Source organism: Barbus barbus (genome assembly GCF_936440315.1).
Source record: "Barbus barbus genome assembly, chromosome: 39".
NCBI lineage: Eukaryota > Metazoa > Chordata > Actinopteri > Cypriniformes > Cyprinidae > Barbus > Barbus barbus.
The window spans coordinates 9,336,678-9,358,080 of record NC_136717.1 but is presented as its reverse complement, the minus strand read 5'-3'; the positions used below and the strand labels follow the sequence as shown (position 1 = coordinate 9,358,080).

General features: G+C 39.9%; 1 protein-coding gene across 1 annotated transcript in view; it reads left to right on the top strand.

The window, feature by feature from the left end:
• The window catches only part of iqsec3a (IQ motif and Sec7 domain ArfGEF 3a), a gene marked incomplete at both ends in the record, with an annotated part of 124,967 nt that overhangs the window by 47,422 nt on the left and 56,142 nt on the right, over positions 1 to 21,403 (top strand). Inside the window, one exon of the mRNA XM_079398636.1 lies at positions 8,749 to 9,208. Coding sequence (XP_079254762.1) covers positions 8,749 to 9,208 — 460 coding nt within the window. The remainder of the gene's footprint in view (positions 1 to 8,748; positions 9,209 to 21,403) is intronic.

The window sequence follows — 21,403 nt, the reverse complement described above, 5'->3', positions numbered from 1 at the left end:
ATGTACCAGTCCCAGAACCCTCACACTATAAACATGAGCCTCATCTGAATCTTTCAAGCCTTTAATCTTTCAGCCTTTTATTATTCCTTTTTTCAGGAGTACTAGATGCAGACTATTGGTGTGAAAAAACAATGCTATTTATAAGAGAGCAGAAGTGGCTATAAAAAGGAGAAAAATTAGACTTGCAGCATTACCCCATTTGTGTCTAAAAACTGTAGAGCCCAATGCTTTTGTGAGAAAGTGCTCATGTGAGGTATTTTTATGTGCTTCATTATACTTTGTCACGTCATTCAAATGTGTGTGTGTGTGTGTGTATGTATGTAATGTGTCTGAATGTAGCTACTTCCTTGTGTATATGTGAGTAGAACATACACATTTTGCAATGTACTCCAGTGAAATGTCACTAGTCTGTAAATAGCAACATCCTGCTTTGATGAAGAGAGGTTATTTATTTTCTTCTCGGCAACCCTTTATTTTCTTCCTTTGGCCTGGCAGCTTGCCATAGCCGTTTATTACCATAACGCTGACGCCCGCACTTCAGCATGCTCATTACTGATGCAGTTTGTCTCATTCACACATCATGTGCCATCAGTCAGGTCAAGGGCTCGACCCTCATCCGATAATCCACCAATCAACCTTGCAACTGTTTCTCTTTTTCGGGATCTCCATCAATGCTCCTGGAGAGCTACCTTCCTGCAGGCTTCAGTTCCAACCTTGCTTCAACACACCTGTCAGTTATTTTCAAGCAACCCTGCAGAGCTTTATCAGCTGGTTCAGGTGCATTTGATTAGGGTTGAAGCTGAAGTCTGTGGGATAGTAGCTCTCCAGGAACAGGGTTGAAGACCCCTGCTCTTTTTTTTTTCACATATGGGACACCTCATGCTGTATAATGGTAAATTCAAGACGACCTTGTCTATGCATTTGTCTTGTGTTCGAACACAGTCAGAGCTCCACAGTTTTGTGCTTTGTAACTGTTATAATAGTTGAAATGAATGTTGAGATACTACAAAAAAACTAAAACAGGAAGTTCTGGTAGTTTCAAATGTTGATTTTACACACTAGACAAAATTAAGACAGATCAAACACTTGCAAAACCTATTCAACTCGTACAATTATTTTGTGATTAGTGCCTAAGGATTTTTATACAATCATTTATAGATTAAAAATGATTCACTGTTGAATCATTTAAGTTGTGTCAGCCTGTTTGGTTGATTTATTGAAAAAGAGCTAATAGTCTTCTCAAAAGAAAAAAAATAACATTGCGATGACAAGTTTTACAAAAGTACAAAAGCACTTTCAGCGATATTTATTCAAAAAATATTTTAAAGCAGAGCATGTATTCTACTAATGTATATTTTAATACAATCTCATGGCAGATCTCACATTTATGTGAATTGGTGGCTAATTTGATGGCTCGATTTATATAAATAAAACCAAAAACGTATGTTTGTGTGAAAATCACGTTATACAAAATACCATCTCGTAAAATAGTTATGTTTTCTTGTGAGACTGGGTTGCATATTCACTATAGACATTTCAGTGACTTTGAAAGCAGTAAACTCTGACTTTACATACATTTCAGGAGTAAGAGCATTTTTTCCTGTCTCAAATTTTTTTTCCTGTCTGTCTGAAAGAAAAAAGTCAGATTTAGGACTTTTAGTTTGATACAGTAAGCGCTTTTGAGGATGAAATAATCACTGTGTTTGCCAAAGTTTGCAAAGATAACAATATTAAATGTTCAGTTTGGTTTATGACTTCAACATCATTATTTAAATGAGTTTTTCTATTGGATTATGTACATAGGAACAACAAACACACTTTGACTGATTGCTTTAGATGTGGATCAGAATCAGGGGTGTTTCCTCTGAAAATGCAAGAGAGGCAGTGGCTCCTCAAAACAATTGGGTTAGAAAACACAGTAATTCACAGTACAAAAATAAACAATGCAGATATTATGAAATATGACTTTAAAAAGTCTGTAAATCGCTTCTTTTTTCTAAAGTGACACTGCGACACCAGGCGTTACAGTTACAGCCGGAGGTCATGTTTCTCTTGCCTCCACTGAGCCTATTGAATTTTAACAGACCTCCTATAGCATGCGTTGGGTAATGGTAAAGTCACATGAGAGGAAGCAATGCCTCCATTGCACTATGATTGGATACAATTAGTTTTTTAGTGAGCAATAAACTCTTAAAATTAAAGGTACATCTCCTTGTCTGTGACCATCATGAGCAGTGTTTTTACAGAGCTTTTATGACTGATAAATTACATTCACTATTAAAAATAACAGCTGAACATTAGTTTACAAATGCAATATACTAGATACAGTTCTATTACAAATATTGTGATGGTTAGACAAGATCTGAAAGCACATGTGTAGCATAATAAATAGTAAACCTTTATGAAAACACATTCTACATTCAGCAGATTTCCCTCAGGGTTGGGTGGTGAATGAATTCACTTTGAGCCATGTTATCGCTTAATCAATATTCATCCTGTTGGGTCATGGCTTTAAAAATGTACCTATTCCCTAGATGTAATGAATGATGTTCAAAAGTAATGAATTGCTGATGACGTCGGCACTTTTTTGCTAATAACAGCACTGAGAAATCACTCTCTGGATCTGAGGTAGGATGTCAATATGTTAATCCTTCTGCAGTCTCATGACCTCTGGTCACCTTTTTTTCTAAATGTTTCTTTATTCTTTAAGAGTTTGAAAATTAGAAGCAATTGCAGCAAACTACGGTATCCTGCCAACCAAATCGCTATTGATTGTGTCGGGTTGCCTTTAACTCAATTTAACTACAAGTGGTAAGAGCTGCACACTATGAAAAGCCACAATTAGATGATTATACAGACTCATAGAACCATGAAGCCTGGGGCATAAACATCAGAAGGCCCTCCAAACCCACATGAAACATGTTGCCGTTGTGCAATTATTTAGTCCTTCATAGGATTTACATCTCTGTAAAGGGTGATGTTAATAACTGTGGATGATAATAGGCCCCTGTTAATAGGCCCCTGGAGAATGGGGCCCTCTGTAGCATATATGCAGCCCCAGGGCATGTGCCACAAATTGTAACATTTTCAGAAAAATCACATTTCCCTTCCTCAAGGTCAAAGTACCAGCTGCAAGTGGCAAGCAAGCAAAAAAATAAAAAAATAAAATAAAATGACTGGTGACCCATCATCGAGGGTGGTTGGTAGATGGGGCCCCTTGAAATTTGGGGACATGTGCCAGAAATTGCAATAAAATATTTATTCGCCATCAATTTGTTCTAAACTAAAGATGGGCCCTCCACTCCCAGCCCTCAGGTGGGCCCCCAAGTTATCATTGGGTAAACCTTTCCTTCTTTAACAAAGATTCTGCTCCAGATTAATAAAATAAACGGGTGCCCCATACTAGAAGGTTGTTGGTACTTAGAACCTTTGGGAAGGTAGTTTATGGCCTTAGGGCCTGTGTCACAAATTGCTAAATTTTCAGAAACATATGGGGCAGATAACTGTGCTGAGCAGTTTTAGCACAAGTTTGCAGCTGTTGAAACTGCATGATACAGCTTCAGAAATTATGTGTCATTTATATGTTACAAATGGTCTTACAAAATTACACTTGAACTCTTTTGTTTGGATTTGTAAGGAATTACATGCTAGATGAGCTGGTGCTTGAATAGGGCTGATAAAATTTCCTCCCAACAGCCACAGTCTGATAATTGTTATTATTATTATGATTATTTATTTTTTTACAGGCTGCCAAGAGTGCAGTTGTAGCTGAAGTCATACATATTGTGGGTGGATAGGGGATTGTATAAAGAAAAAAAAAGAAAAAAAGAAAAAAATCTTTCTCTCTCTCTCTGCAGGCACTTGAGCTGCTTTTGTGACAGTGCGGGGGCAGGAGCAGCAGGGAGTCACATACACACAAACACAGACACACACACACACACACACACACACACACACACACACACACACACACCCCTCAGAACTACAGGAGCACGGATTCATCCCCCACATGCTCACTAATGCCTGCACTGTGTCGCAATAGTAAAGGCAGCAGTAGTTGGTGCAATATGCACAATTCCCATCTATCAGTGTGGTGTGCTGCAGCTACAGTCTCTGCTGTGATCTGAGGAAACACAGAAAATTCTGGGTACTTTGCCAGTTTTAAACCTCTCCACAATTTGTGTCTCTTCTCAAAGTTAATCTGCTATGCCTGTTTTATGCTCCCCTTTTTAGTATTTTTAGTTCTTCGTCTTCATCTTCTTTTTCTTCTTCTTCTTCTTATTATTTTATTTTACAGTTTCTTTTTTTATGTATCATTTATCATTAATTTGGAACAGGTCACTACATAACTAAAATCAAATTTGCCTTCATCAGGATCAAAGAACAAGTTGCCCGTTACAAAAAAAAAAAAAACATACCAAAACTGTGACTGTCACAAGAAAATGATCATGATAATAGCCATACAACTGAGCAATCAGTGACAACTTCTGCTCACAAATCTGCAGAATGTAAATAAAATTACATGTTCCATGACCCTACAGTAATCCCATACCGGTCATGCTTTTAGCATCAAAAGTTTTGGGAAAACTGGCAAAAAAATTGGCCTGGAGCCCTTAATGACCGACAGCTCCTGCAGAGTATCAAATAATTTGTCGTTCAACTTGAACTAAAATTCAACTAGGATCACTACATTTCTCTGTGCCCTGTAATAAATCACACATTAAAATTGAAGAACTGTTTTGGGTCACACTTTATATTAGGTGGCCTTAACTACTATGTACTTACATAAAAAAATAAGTGCAATGTACTTATTGTGGTCATGTTGTGTTATAAAGCACTTTTGCTGCTATAAAGGTGGGATACGGGTAAGGTTAGTGACAGGTTTGGTGGTATGGGTAGGTTTAAGGGTGGGTTAAAGTGAAAGGGGTGGGTCAACAGTGTAACTATAAATTTAATTACAGAAATGAATTACAGATGTAATTTCATATAGGTATTTTTACAATGTAAAAACATGTATGTACACAATAAGTGCATTGTATCAAATGATTAATTTAAATGTAAGTACATAGTAGTTAAGGCCACCTAATATAAAGTGGGACCCTGTTTTGTGTTAGCCATGTTGTAAATATAAAACGTGAATTACTATATTTTCCCAAGACAGACATGGAATTTGAGAGGATGAGAGGAATAGTAGAGATGAACATTTTGACATTTTGCTAAGCCAACTGAGAACTGAAAATAGGTCAAAATGACAAAAAAAATTACAACAAAGTTGATGACAAAAAACAAGAAAACAAACAATCATAAAAATAGAAAAGGAGTGAGAGAGAGAGAGAGAGAGAGAGGGAGGTTCATCGAAGTTTAAATAAAGCTTAGACTCATGTAAATACACAGCACTTCACTTCATTTTATTGCCATTGTACAGACATTCACACACACTATCTATAACATTGTGTGTGCTTGTGGATGTTTAGCATTGCATGGCACCCGCCTTTATAGTCTCACTTGGAATGCGTGATTGTGTGTTGTCTAGTTTACACACTTTGGATTTGGATTTCCCAGCCCAATGACTTCTCGCCCCTGTATACCTGCTTTTACATCCTCTCACCCCTTCTGTCACACTTTGTTTTCTCTCAGTCTGTCCTCAAGAGAACAATATGGTTGCATTCAAAAAAATAGAAAAAAATAAAGTAAGAAAATAAACATTATTAACCAGTTGCTTCAGCAGTTGAAAACATAAAACCGACAAGAAAAAAGAAAAAGACAAGACCCAAACATTTTATCAGACAATGAGCACTCCATGTTTTCAGCACTGTCTATTTTTGCTCCCTAGCTTTGCCACCTGCTGAGAGGAAGCTTTATTTCAACATCTATTATTCACAGCTTCCACTTCTTTGGAACTTTCACTGTTCTTCTTCAGTCCACTGGACTGACTCTAAGTGCCTAGGAATTGTAAAATATGAAGCACAATTTTTCTTTAAATGTGAAGTTTGTAATTTCTGCACCCCTAGCAGCACCAAACAGACTTATGCCATTGGTTGGCCAAATAGGTAGTTCTATCCCAAACTACCATTGATTGAGCTAATATTGCTTTGTTGGAATGTTTAGGATATTCAAACAAACAGCAATGTTTTGAGTGCAACTAACTGACCGGCCCTGGTTGTTGTCTATCATCGTAATAGTCAAAGAAATTGGCGCTATCTAATGTCATATGTCTTCATCTTCCAATATGTTACTTATTATCCAGTGCTGAGCCTGAACAAGTGCTTTTTTTCTTGTATTCAGAGGATGAATGGATTAACAGTATTTTCTCCCTGAACAAGCTCTCCGCTTTTCACTTTTATTCCTCCAATCCTTCCCCCCTTGGGGATATCCTGTGTGCGTATGCCACGCTGCATACGCTGCCTGTAATGTTCTGATTTCGTGCTCACTGACTCCTGTCTTATCGCCTTAGCCATTTCTGGAAGGAGTTGATCTTTATCGCCCCTTTCAATCCTGCCGGCGAAGCCACAAACGCATGTTGGAATAAGATACAGGCAGTGCTCATACCACAAACCATGTTTAACATGAGTCTTCTGAGTCTTATTTCCCAGTATTGCTAGGTTAATTCCTGGATACAAGCTTTTAAACCCCTGTCATGTTTCAGGATGCTGGTTTATTAGTTGGTGGGAGGTTTTATTTAGAATATCCCTGTGCTATGTATTCACTGGTGTCTACCGAAGAAGCAAGAAAATGTATAACAATTTTAAAATGACGAAAACTCAGTTCTGTTTTGTTGGAGAAAACACACAAATCTGCTTTAAAAGTTAGTGAGCTGCCTTGCTATCTACAGTACTGCCTACATAGACAACTAGCTTTGAAGGCAGCATCCTACTGTAACTACAATGGAACCTCATAAGTAACTGAATACAAACACTCTATTTGGCAGAAATTTTGGGTATCACAAAAATAGCACTCCTCATTTTAAGAACAAGCATGGGAGACATGCTAACATCTTGATGTTAGCATGATTCTGTGCTAACAACACAATACTCTAATAAGCTTAAAAACACATGCTGCCTGCAAATATTGATTAAAAAAGAATTTTTGGTTGATTTTATCAATTTATTTTTGTTGTCATCAAATGACAATCTCACATTTGTTCTCAATTTGTCTGCCAATTTGGATTCATTTTCCCCAATGCAGCATTGCATTTTTGGCCAAAAAGGATCTTAGACGATCTTACCCTTGAGTACATCCAAATAAGTGGGTTCATGATGCCTTACAATGTTTTATAGCTAGAAATCTCACTACGTTTTGGAGTTACCATTTTTCTCTGTCCACTAATTCATACTAAATTCCTAAAATACCCCCGCAAAAAAATCTCTGTGCCATCCTCACTTGCTGTTCTTTGGGAAAACATTGCCTATCAAACATCAAATCCGATTTCATTTACAATCAGCAGCTTTTTTGCTTTGTCGCCCCCATTGCCGTGTCATCTGGATGGAAAGATAATTGAGTTTCGCTGCTTCATGCATATATTGATGCCAGCAGAGCCTTTAACAAGCCTGTCTGTGTGCAGAACTCTGACTATGACCTGTCCTGGTCCACTAGCACTCTGTGATATTGGACTGCGCTTAGACAAATGCATACAGGCCCTGAGTGCTCCTCTCAGAGCCTCACACATACACAATCACACTCACTCATGCTAAAAGAAAGAACCATGTGAGTGGGTAGGGGACGCAAGGGACTGAAAAGGTAGAACCCAGAATGAAAAACAGGGGTGGGTATAAATGAAGAGAGTGATCTAATGTGACATGGAGAAAGAGAGAAGTTAAAACAGAGAGGGTGATGAAAGGCGAGCTATCTACAGTCTCTAATTAATATCAGCCTACCACTTCAAAAGCAAAACAAAAGCCCCCACTGTCATCTACATCCCCATTGATTCAACTCAAAGGCTTGAAGAGTCTTAAATCTTGGGTTTTAGGTAGACCACTGGTGTACAGAACAACCCCGCTTATCTTCATGGGAAAATGAGCTCAGTATAGTCTGGTATAATTTGTCTTCTGTACACTGCAAATGCAGTTCATTGTTAGAAGCGTGACATACCACACAAAGGTTTATTTACAGTAGCTACATTTACATGGAGCCTAATAATTTGAAAGCTTTCTCTGCATATTTTTAGGTATGCTAGAAATTGTGACAATTATGGTGTGTCATGCTGAGATTCCTAACATCTGTAGTCAGCTGACTGTTGCTTTCTCTTAAAGAACCATTCAAAGGGCTCAAAAGCTTCTCACTGTTATGCCTAAACTGACACTAAATTGCCACTAGTTTGTGGATGGGGCTCCACCTCCAGTTTAGCAGGTATTTGCAAGAGTTAGCCTGAACAATTCCATCGCTACATCAGGTCACAGAACAACACCACAATAAAGAGCAGTTAATGTACCACACTTATAGCTGCATGACTGTGTCTGTCATGTCTGTGTGTGTCACATGTTGGGTGTCGCAAATCACTGTGTGTCCCACCCTCCCCCTCTGGTTGTCTGGTAACTCTCGAGTCCATCCTGGAATGGACAGTAGGGGCTTGGCCCCAAGACAATCGCTTCATCTCTTTCTCTTTGCCCTGAGGGGCACAGTTGATGAGAGAAAAGGGAGGGAGAGATTGACATTGTCTCACCCCTAGGCCACGCCCCCCTGAGCTGGAGGACAAGGTCAAATGGTGCCTGGGCTGCAGGCTGACTCTTCGTTTTCTCCTCCTTTCTGCAGTGAAGAGCCACCCCCTCCTTCTCCCATTGCAACACCATCACCTGCTGCATCGCCATCACCTGGGGTGACTTCCACCAGTTCCGCCCAGCCGGAGGTCCAGGTGGCACCTCAGGTTGCAGGGAGCACCGTGACATCTGTCGATTCAGGAGGGGGAGATGGGGATCGAGATGGAGGTGAAGCTCAAGAGAGAGAGAGTGCAGAAGTGGAGAAGGAAGAGGTGAGGGTACAAGAGATTGAACAGGAGGAAGAAAAACCCCAGGCTCAACCGCCACAACCAGTGCAGGAAGAGGTGAAGAAGGAGACAGAGGAGCAGGAAAAGGAAACAGCAAGTACGGGAGGCACAGGAAGGAGGCCAAGCTTGCATCACACTGCTTCACCAATCAGAGTACAGAGGAATGGAGCATGCAGCCACTCCACCACTTCCGACTATGAACTCTCGCTCGACCTCAAAAACAAGCAGGTAGGGAGCAAGGCGCTGTGGAATTGCAGTCTTGAGGACGTGTGAATGTATGCTTCAGGCTCTTGAGGATTCGCTGTTGTGCTTCCGATGGTTGCTTTTAGTGGCTGAGTGTGTTGTGATGTGTTGAAGTTGGTAAAGGTTGCTGGATCTTTTTGGAATTGGATGTTTACAGGTTGATCATCCATCCTCATCTCATACACATCCATTACTATCTCCATCAGCTTTCTAACCTATCACAAGGCCTCCATGGAATTTGCACTGAATTCTTTGGAATTATGGTAAAATGTGTGAAATGGATCTGAAGAGTATTGGATGCCATTCACTCAAGGTGTGTTCTTGCATTACAAACACCTAAATGAAATTGAACAGAAGGTGTATGTGTAGCCATATCAGCTACCATTTACTATTAAAAATAGTAATTAAGAGTTATTAGAACAATTTTTAAGCATTTAAACTATTCCTAACTTGGCACAGCATTTTAGCGATAATGCATTCAAGATCAAACATATATGTCTAGTGGATATTTACATCAGTCAACGATGAAAAGAAAACAAAAAAACAAAAACAAAACATATGCAAGAACACATTCTTGGTAAATTGCCACATACACTTCAAATTAGCCACAATAAATGTAAGGGAAAGAAGAAATCTGGGGCTTTCTGTGAAACTCACAGATTCTGTGCAGGCCTGCCTGTCATTCTTATTGCATTGTTTGGGGACTGATAATCAAACGCTGAGTGATTTGCAACTCTCTAATTCTGTACCAAAACCCTGTTAACTGCCTACATAAACAGCATATTAAGAAATATAGGTATGCACAAGATTCATAGGTATGCACAAGAATCAGCTGCTGTTCTAGAAGGTAGGCAGCATGATTATGCTTATAGCCTCATTTGGCCAAAAACTAAAATATATTGGAACAAGCTCCAAGATGGCGGATGGCTCAAGTAAAATGTCAATTACAAATTTTATTCAGTAACTAAAACAATTTACCTATTTAACTATTTTACCAATATTTATGTGGGCTCTGTATTTTTACACTTAGAGTATCACATTTGTTAGCTTAGCAACATGCTAATGTCAAGCTTGGTCACACTTTATTAAATTCTTGCTATTAACAAACCATTAACTATGACTTTTGCGGCAATAAACTCCTAATTTGCTGCTTATTAATAGTTAGATTAGGGATGTAGAATATGCTCATGCGGAATATGTTCTTTATAAGTGCCAATAAACAGCCAGTGTGTTAATAATAGACATGCTAATAACCATCTAGTTAATAGTGAGAATTGGTCCCTATACTAAAGTGATACCTCAAGCATTATTGGAATCAGTTGTGAGTTGAGTGTCCTTTTTTGTGTATTTTACAGAATTTCTGCCTAGAATGTTCTAAATTAGACACCTGTTAAGTTCCAGGATACAGCCTATGTAGGCAGTAGACTACATGGCAGCTCACTAAGAGAGTTATATCTATACTGGTGCTCAATTAGAGCTCAGACATGTTTCTTTACAGTATTTTTTAGCTGAACAGAAAACACCAAGGCAACTTCATTCAGGGACTATCAGAGGTTTCTGAGAGGGGTACAGTGGAGAGAAGTAGATTGAGATGACAGAGACAGAGAACAAAAGCGACAGCAAGAGAGATGGATGGGAGGAGAGGATGAGAAAGGGTTGTGTTGTCATGGTAACACAGAGGTCCTCTTAAAATCCCCATCCTTCATTCGTTGTCATTTTCTTGCTGAGTGTTCATATTGCAAATTGCATTCCCCATCCTCCACTGTTTTTGCTCCGAAATATCTAATAGAATTATGTTTGCATTATAAAATGAGTGACAGTGATTTATTCTGCTTTTAATATAAGTACAAAATCGAATTATATTAAAATAAAAATAAATTCTTAAAGAGTAGCGCTATAGATAATTTGGGAGAAAACAAACAGGATTACATTACAGCTGGGGTTTTGCATGTTGAAACATCTAGTTTAAAATAATCCTAATTTATTTAATATATATAATCTTAAATTAAAATAATTAGATGTAGTTCTATAATTCTATATCACAATAATTCTAATATCACAAACATAATAGCTGTTCGGAAACATGCTAATACCACACTTACATACATTCAGTCAAAGTACATTTTAATCAAAATGTTATATTTCATTTATTTTTCATTTTATTTTTCATAATTAAATTTATTTATTTTCTTCCATGTTGAAATTGTCTTTTTTTATTTTTTAAATTGGGGCAAGTTGTCTCTATTAATTTAAAATTTAAACTATACTTTCTATGCAACGTTTTACATTTTATTACTGTTTAATTAAACATTGCTAAAAGGTAAACATACATCGTGTTTACGCAGAGAATGTGGCAATCCCTCAACAGCTAAATATAGAGATAATATAGAGATAATTTCACATAATTATTACTGAAAGTGACAAATTCAATTGAATATGCAAAAGATACAGTTTGCAAACTTACATTAATGGCCCTATTCAGGAAGCTTTCAATACTACAATATTTTGAATGTATTAAATAATCGTAAGAGTACCTGCTCATCCAGCAAATGCATTGCTTCTGTTTCTGAAGAGTTTCAGAAGAGATGTAGTTTATTTTTCAAGGGACTTGTTGAACTTCCCCAGGAGGTCCACCTTTTGGTACTATGAAGTATTACTACTATAAAATGTTCAAATCTAGTGGTTTAATCTTTATGAAGAGAAAAGGTTTCTTGTAACTTCCATTGAATGCGTGTTGAATCCATTCTTTTTCTTTATTTCATCAACCATTACAAGTCAATCCACTCAAGCAAATCATCTATCTGGCCCTCAGGATAGTGTGATAAAACATTACAATACAATACAGTTTATTGGCCATTTTGTCAAGCCATGATGAGAAAACGACTTATTTAATGTACTTTGGATGTTAGAAATTAAAGTTAGTCTGGATGGCCAATGCAGTAAGAATTACCCATTTAGTCAAGAAATATGATGAGTTTCAGTTAATACCCATTACTTTATTCACTTTTTCCCTCCATTATTTAAATGCATTTCTTCTTGTGCCACACAGATCTCAATTGCACACAATCACACACACTACTAAATTAGATTAGATAGTTAGCTTTTTTGTAAGTTGGTTGTATGTTAAAGCTGGAACAAAGATATTGAAGATGATTAAGTACTTGGTTAATAAATAATTTAATAATTTAATCTAATAGCATCTAGGGGTGGGCAGTAGTCATAATGAGTGGCATGTGGATGTACTGAAATCAATATGTTGATACAAATGTGGTTGCAGTGTGAGACACTGTGCTGCATACAGACATGTGTGTGTGTGTGTGTACCAGCATTTGTGCTTGAGAAGATGAGTATATGCATTCTCTTGTACGATTCTCTGTGTCTGCATTATGCCATTGATCTTCTGTCTGTAGAGGTGTGAAATCTCTCCTGAAGGCAGATAAGGGTGCAGAGTCTGACACTGCGGATTAGTACTAGAGAATACTAGTATCTCTCTCTCGGAGACACACAAACACACACGTACAAGCACACAGATTTTTCCAAAACATAAATGCATGCCCTAAATCCATATACTGAAACTTTTAGTAGAGTTCCTTATTCGGGGGTTTTCAAACTAGTGTTGTGGGAATGCGAGGGGCAAATTTTGCTAAATTTGAAAATGACTTCTTTGAAGTGTCCTACACTTGCACATGCTCAAACTGTTACTGTTAAAGCTTTGTTCACACATAATATTCCCAAATCCCAGATCTGACAGATTACCGGAGCTAAGGCTGCTGGCATTTTGACATGTAGGCCTGTGCAGAAATACGCTGAAAATGCTGATCAAATTACAGTTGTACATCTAAAACTGCCAATTTTAGTAACATGTTGTTTAGTTCAGCATTGACCATGTGCATTACCATTAAATGTAAATGCATTCATTTAATGTCATGTATTTACAAGTACATACATCTGGCTGTTGAAGAAGTCTGTCTAGCCGGTGGAGTGCTGTACTCCAGGTGTTCATTGACACACATTAGTCAGCACGCTAGAACTTCATTTCATGCCACTCAGAATTAGGACATTACTGACTGATCATCTTCACAATCCTTCTAGAGAATTCCTGTTCACTCTTACAGTAATTGGTTTTCACAAGTACTTCAGAGACTTCCACGAAAGCCAGGGCATCGGTCTTAGAGTACAAATCAAACACTGTTTATCCATTTTCCCCTAGTATTGCAGATAATCTGTAGCATGTGATGCATTAGGGTGAACTTCCTCTTGCTATAATCACTCAGAGAACCCAGGCTAATGAAAAATGGGTATTCATGAGAAATGGGTCCATATCTCCTACCATATCTCCTAGCCTACCATTTTATAAATAGAACTAATCAGAATCCCCTCTGCAAAACTATCTGACAGAATTTCCGAGCAGCGACACACAGGAAAGTTTGATGTGTTTACTTTAACTCTCGCCTCTGAACTGCAGATGTTTGAAAAAAAAAGTGGATTAGCAAATTTGATGACATGACATGGATGTTGAAAGCAGTGAAAATAGACCTTATCCTGTGTTCCCTGTCTTGGTTACAGTATTTATTTATTTTTTATTTTTTACCAGTCTGAGATTAATAATTTGAAAATTAGGCACATCTTTTCAGAATCTTTAGTTATTCTTGGTGTGTGATGCAAAATTTAAAACTTCAGAAATAAATAAGAATAATACAAGCGATTTTTCAGTATTTTGGTATAAAAACAAATCAAACACACACACACACGCACACACACACACACATATATATGAATTTTTAACTGGCAAAAAGCATCCAGAACCGCAAGTATATTTTGTGAACTCAGCTTAGAGTAATCATGAAATATTTATACTAAGTGTAATTATGGATATTATTTATATCAAAAATCGTATTATTAGAAATAATAATTGTAAAGTGTGGCCCTGGACCACAAAACCAGTCTTAGGTCGCTGGAGTAAATTTGTAGCAATAGCCAAAAATACATTGTATGGGTCAAAATTATTGATTTTTAATTTATGCCAAAAATCATTAGGATATTAAGTAGAGATCATGTTCCATGAAGATATTTTGTAAATTTCTTACCGTAAATATATCAAAACTTCATTTTTGATTAGTAAGATGCATTGCTAAAAACTTAATTTGGACAGCTTTAAAGGCGATATTTTCAATATTTAGATTTTTTTGCACCCTCAGATTCCAGATTTTTAAAAGGTTGTATCTCGACCAAATATTGTCATATCCTAACAAACCATACATCAATGGAAAGCTTATTTATTCAGCATGTGATGTATAAATCTAAATTTCTAAAAATTGACACTTAAGACTGGTTTTGTGGTCCAGGGTCACATTTTTCAATCAATCAATCAATCAATAAATAAATCAATCAATCAATCGATATATATATATATATATATATATATATATATACAATAAGATTTTTGATATAAATTATAAGTATTTCATGATGTCTCTAAGCTGAGTTCACAAAATATACTTTGCAAGTTAAAATCTCATAATTACAGTAATTCCGACATGACGTTAATGAATCGTAATTGTCAAATTGCCAAGCAACACTGGAACGTCATTTAGAAATTCCAATGATGTGCAGTTGCAGGTGTGCATATATCACTATACTTTCTATCCTTTAAGAACTATCCTGACTGACAAGGCTGAAATGCTGAGCTAAATGGTATGAGCCGTGATCCACTGTCAGCAAAGTCTGAGTGTTGATAATCTGGCTTTAGTGACTCTAGACACGATCTCTCAGAGGCTGATGGCTCCACAGATAACTACTACAGCACCTCTTCTGTGTGATTGCCTCTTTATGCTAATGAAGGTGTGCCTAACCTCCCAATGAGACCTTTGATTATCCTGTCTTATGCTGATGGCCTCATAAATATACATGTATCCTTGAGACACAAATCAATGCAAATGAGAGACTAATGTCAAGCACCAAATATGAACAGATATACCAAATATGATGTGACAAAAAACAGCTAAATGATCAATTGAGCCAATGAGATTGCATATGCAGAGCAACGTTTTCTAGCAGGTGCCCTTTTGATTTCAATAGTGTGCCGCGTGCAAAATGTATAGTCACAGCTGGACAGTACAAGAACAACAGGCAGCTGTTTAACATTACATATTCAATGAAAATCATCTCTGTGTAGCTCTTAAATATCAACTTGATGCATTACGATCAGTTATGACACAGGATCTTACAAATGGCATATGGCATCATCAACAGCAAGTCTGTGTTTGGATGTACCTAAAATGTACACATTAGACAAACATCATTGTACAATGCAAAGATACTATTATTATAGACTATCACAGATATCTTGTATAACACTCTGGTCCGGAGGTGCAGTTGTAAAGTGTTTCATAAATAAAGTGAATGAATGAATAAACTACTATTTTAAGCACAGGGTATTGCAATATCTAGAATGGAGATACTTCCATGAAGGCTTATTAGTATTATTATTAGATATAAGAGCTTACATAGTGTATGTTTAGCCTAGGTAATTGTAAGCTATTATAATCAAAACAAAAATGTTGGATTGATGAATTACCAAAATATTTTAGAATTTCCAATTAGAAAACCCCATAAACTTTTAGTCTGGGAATCAAATAGGGGTCTAATAGGTTTTTAGTTTCAACTTGCCAGACGTTTGGGATGTTTTTTTTTTTTTTTTAGACTTTCAAATAACATGAGCCAATATTTTATTCACAAAAGAACATAACAAATGTTTAAATGGAGAAATTTTACACTTTCATCCACTAAATGAGCTCATTTCAAATTTGATGCCTGCTACAGGTCTCAAAAAAGTTGGCACAAGGGCAACAAAGGGCTGAAAAAGCAAGAAATGTTGAAAGGATTCAGCTGGGAGAACATCTAGCAACAAATTAAGTTAATTGACATCAACTCTGTGACATGATTAGCTATAAAAGGTATGTCTTAGAGAGGCAGTCTCCCAGAAGTTAAGATGGGCAGAGGCTCTCCAATCTGTCAAAGAATGCGTAAAAATATTGTGGAATACTTTAAAAACATCGTTCATTGACATTCCTCAAATTGCAAAGGCTTTGCAAGTCTCATCATCTACACTGCATAACATCATCAAAAGAGTCAGAGAAACTGGAGAAATCTCTGTGCGTAAGGGACAAGGCCGAAGACCTTTGTTGGATGCCCGTGGTCTTCGGGCCCTCAGATGACACTGCATAAGTTATCAGCATGATTCTGTCATTGACATTACTAAATGGGCCCAGGAATACTTCCAGAAACCACTGTTAGTAAACACAATCTGCCTTGCCATCTGCAGATGCCAACTAAAGCTCTATCATGCAAAAAGGAAGCCATATGTGAACATGGTTCAGAAGCATCGTCGTGTCCTGTTGGGCAAGGCTAATTTAAAATGGACTGTTTCAAAGTGGAAAAGTGTTTTATGGTCAGACGAGTCCAAAAGACGAGTAAGACGAGAACATTTGGCACATCATTAAAGGAAAAATATGTCAAAGACGACCACAAACTCTTCAGCAGCTGGAAAGCAATATCAGGCAAGAATGTCAGGCAAGAATTCCAACAACAAAACTCTACAAACTCATAACCTCGATGCCCAGAAGTCTTCAAACTGTTTTGAAAAGAAGAGGAGATGCTACACCATGGAAAGCATGCCCCTGTCCCAACTATTTTGAGACCTGTAGCAGGCATCAAATTTGAAACGAGCTCATTTTGTGCTTAAAAGTTTCAAATTTATCCGTTTAAACATTTGTTATGTTATCTATGTTCTATTGTGAATAAAATATTGTCTCATATGATTTGAAATTCTTTTAGCTTTCATTTTATTCAAATTTAAAAAACGTCCCAACGTTTCCAGAATTCGGGTTGTATTTGGCATATGCATCAGACGTTCAGCCAAAGGTCCGTGGGCTGAGACTGAGTAGGTTTTTAACAATGGGGTATGATTTCGGTTTAACACTCACCTCCATCACCTTTCTTGTGTAGTTTATGTAAGCCTGTCTTGTATGGATATGTATTGGAAATGTATGTAATTTTCTGCTGGGACGGTGAAGAAGTGAGCTTGGACAGAGTGCTGATCCAGCTGTCAAGTCTGATTTGCCTGGGCTCAGTTGATAGGGAGTGGTGTCATTGCTATACTTCCTTTCTTTATGGCTGCAGTGGTTCGGGAATGATCTCTCTCCCCGGCACCGCTTAGTGAAGTGATCGGAAACGGACCTGACAGCTGGCTAATGGGTGGATTTGCAGCAGGACTGCATTCGTTACACGCCTTCATGTCTCTTTGTCTTTTGCTCTCACCCTCTTTCATGCCCCTGCTCTGTTACGCACCCGGTGTTTTTACCACACCTCGGGGTTATAGAGATCACAGCTATCTTTGTGGTTTTGTGATCCCAGCAATCGAATTTGTCTCCGTATCCTCTCTGTAGGTCATCTCATTGTGTTTCAACCATACTGTCATTTATCTCTCTTACCTTTGCAAAAGCTCAGAAAATAAATAGCTCTGAATGTCACATACATCTGCTGTGTGAAACAGTGGCAACATCCTTGATTTATTCACTCTCATATTTCAAGACACATGTAGCATATGAAAATAAAAAAGACATCCTTGACAACTATAGCATTCTTTTTGAAATACCATCTTGTGACCAAGGCCACCACTGCTATTTCATCCCTTGCTATCGATAAGGTTCCAGGTGTGAGGCTTCATGCTCAGATACAGCCTGTTTCTTTCTTTTAAGGTTCATATTTACTTTTAAAGAGAGGGTCTATTGTTGTATGTCTGCACCAATGGAACATTCTAGGTAAAAAACTATGAATATTCAAGACAGGTTGGGAACTAGCAGTAGCATTCCCAGCTCACAGTATCTTCTGATAAGAAACTCTGTAGCTCAGAGCCCAGACCTTATTCAAAATTTAATATTCCCCAGACATATATCTCTAATTTCTAACCTAGTCTGAGAAAAATGTAGATTACTAAAATAAAATGGCTTTTCGGTGTTATTCAAGCTTCTCTCAGGGAGTTTGAATCCTTAACAATGAATGATTGCATCAGCTCACTCTCTCTTATCACACTGTTTGAAACGGCAGGACTTTAATGACCTCTAATCTGAGCTCACCCAGGAAAGGACAAGACCACTGACAGCTGATGGGAGCACAACAGAAGACTAGAAGGTGAAATTCAGTTTCAGATATTAGCTAGGGGCCTTGCATTCACTTTCTAGAAAGAATCCATGACTGACGGAACAAATTATTACTCTTGTCAGCTTGGAAGGTAATGTCGGGGCTACAGATGGAAACTTATCAAATCAGAGTTCATCGTAGATTGCCTTAAGACCATATAGTAATGTCTTCATCTGGCTGTGATGAACAAATGTGCATCTACTGTACATTAGCAGCCATATGCAAAGTTCCAGACTCAATTTTTTTTTTTTTTTTACATTATCTTGTAGCTTTTAAAGGTATAATAGTCTGGAAGGGGTGGAACAGGCAGGGGAAAAACTATCAATCTAATAAAAAAATTAGAAAATTATTTGTCATTTGCCATCTTGCAACTGAAATGTGCTTTAGATAGCATATTCTATTAGACAATGATTAGTGGCATAGAGAACCAAATGATTGGAAAAGAAGACAGTGCCTAATGTTCCTTTAATAGCAGGAAATACCTACTGCGTAAATAGCAAATTGCATGCCGTACTGTGTCATTTAATTTTAACAGGCCCTGTGATGGCCACCCTATGGCCCGAGAGGATGGGATATTGTCCAGCCTCCCTACAACCCTATTTAGAACAAATGTTTCAGAAAATAGATGGATGTATAGAAGGTGGCAGGCAAAGGCAAATCTGTTCTGACTGACCACATGGGTACTCAATATCTAAAAAATTCTGAAAGTGTTAGTTGAGGGTGATTTACCTTTTGATTTTGAGCCAAACAGTTGCCAGAGTATGTCCTTTTTCAAGGGACACACGCTATGAAAAAAATCGAAAGGGTGTGTGTGTAGCAATATCAAAGTTTTGGCTGTGTAGATGTCTAGACAAAGTTCTCATGCACTACAATACGGGTTCCCTATCAGTCAGTCACGTTCGACGTAACGTCAGTGTGACTGACTAATGGGAACTCGCTCGAGAGCCCAATCATCTTCGAGTGTTAACAAAACAAGCCAATGACAGTTGGCGTGCGTGTTTCGCCACGCGCACCCCGCCCCGCAGTGCGGGTATAAAAGGAGAGCGCGTGCAAACGCACATCAGCTTTTCGCTTCGGAGCCGAGCCTTGCTGCGAATCTCCGAGAGTGTACAAGACAGCTTGACGAGTGTTGGTGTTACGGCGCGTCAGCGGAGGTTGCGATCCAGTGCTGCTGCTTCATCTCGGCGTGCTGCAGCTCTCATTCTGCGGTCGCGCTGCGACCTCTCCTGGGCGCTTCAACACTTTTTCTAAAAGAGAATTTCTTTCAAAAAAGAGCAAATTCTGAAAGAGCTCCACGAGCGACGGGCGTCTTTTTAAAGATGGCTTCCCGCTCGTGTGTTTCTGGATGTGGCCGTTTCCTGGCTTCATCTGATGGTCACGATCGCTGTGTCTCGTGCTTGGGCTTTCAGCACGCTGAGGCAGCGCTCGTGGATGACTCATGTTCTCTGTGTGGGAACATGACCATCGCGATGCTGCGCTCCAGATACCTCCTCGTCAAGCGGGGGGGTATCCCCCTTGCCATGCCCCGTTCTAGTTCCTCCGGTTCTCGGAGGGCTACTTCGGCTCATGGTCAGGGTGACTTGAGGATCACAGTGAGAGCTTCCCCGTCGAGTGCGTCTCCGCGGGCCTCTCACTCCTCTAGCGCATCGCACCGTCTGGGGTTTCCGGACGAGTTTGTGGAGTCCTCGGACAGGGCGGGGCCCAGCATCTCGTTCGGAGCTCCAGCAGATGACAGGATGTCGGTCACTGCATCGGGGGATGAGCTAGGTTCTGGAGATGATGATTCGGCTGCGCTGCCTCCATCAGGAAGAGTGGCGTTGACCGAGTCAGATCCAGAACTGACTGCTATGCTTTCCCGGGCCGCTGAGAGCATCGGGCTGCACTGGAGGCCTCCTCCTTCTCCCGAACGCTCAAGGCTGGACGATTGGTTCCTGGGGGCGCAGGCCGATCGCAGGCAACCGCCTCCGGTTCCATTCTTCCCGGAAGTGCATGAGGAGGTGACTAGGTCTTGGAGGGCACCTTTTTCTGCCCGAAACAGACCTAGTGCCTCCTCCGTCCTCACCACCCTCGACGGTGGGGCGGCCCAAGGGTATGTGGAGATCCCCCCAGTTGAGCGCGCCATTGCAATGCAGCTCTGCCCGCAGGGCGCTGCCGCCTGGAGGGGTAATCCACGCCTTCCGTCCAGGGCCTGTAAGTTCTCGTCCGCTCTGACGGCCAAGGCTTACAGTGCTGCTGGACAGGCCGCTTCCGCCCTGCACGCCATGGCCCTCCTGCAAGTCCACCAGGCCAAGGCGTTAAAGCAGTTGCACGAGGGTGGTGCTGACCCAGCCGGATTGCAGGAACTGCGCACAGCGACGGACCTTGCCCTACGGGCGACGAAAGTCACGGCGCGGGCCCTGGGTCAGACGATGTCCACGTTGGTGGTCCAGGAGCGCCACTTATGGCTGACCTTGGCGGATATGAGGGAGTCTGACAAACACCGTTTCTTAGACGCCCCGATCTCCCAGGCCGGCCTATTCGGCGAAGCGGTGGAGGGCTTTGCCCAACAGTTCTCCGCCGCACAGCAGCAGACAGAGGCGTTTCGACACATCCTGCCCCGGCGGTCCGCTGCTGTCTCCACCCCACCGCCGGCTGCAGCTCCTCCGTCTGCTCGTCGCCGAGGGCGCCCTCCTGCGGCCTCCACCTCCGCTCCAGCTCGGCCCCAGCAGCAGCCTTCACAACGGCCGCAGCGTGGAGCTGGCCGCAGGAAAGCGGCGCAGCCCGTCTCTGCCCCTGCCAAATCTGTGAAGCGCCAGGGCAAGCGGCGGCCCTGAGACGGGCGACCCGGAGTCTCTGGATCCTGCTCTTCAGGAGATGGTGACTGCACCACTCCTTCCCCCGGAGGAGGGCCGGGTGGAGAATCTTTTGTTCCCTTTTTATTCTGTTCCGCCACTGGCTCTCCAGCCAGTGGTACCCAAAACCTCAAAAAAAGAGCAGTTT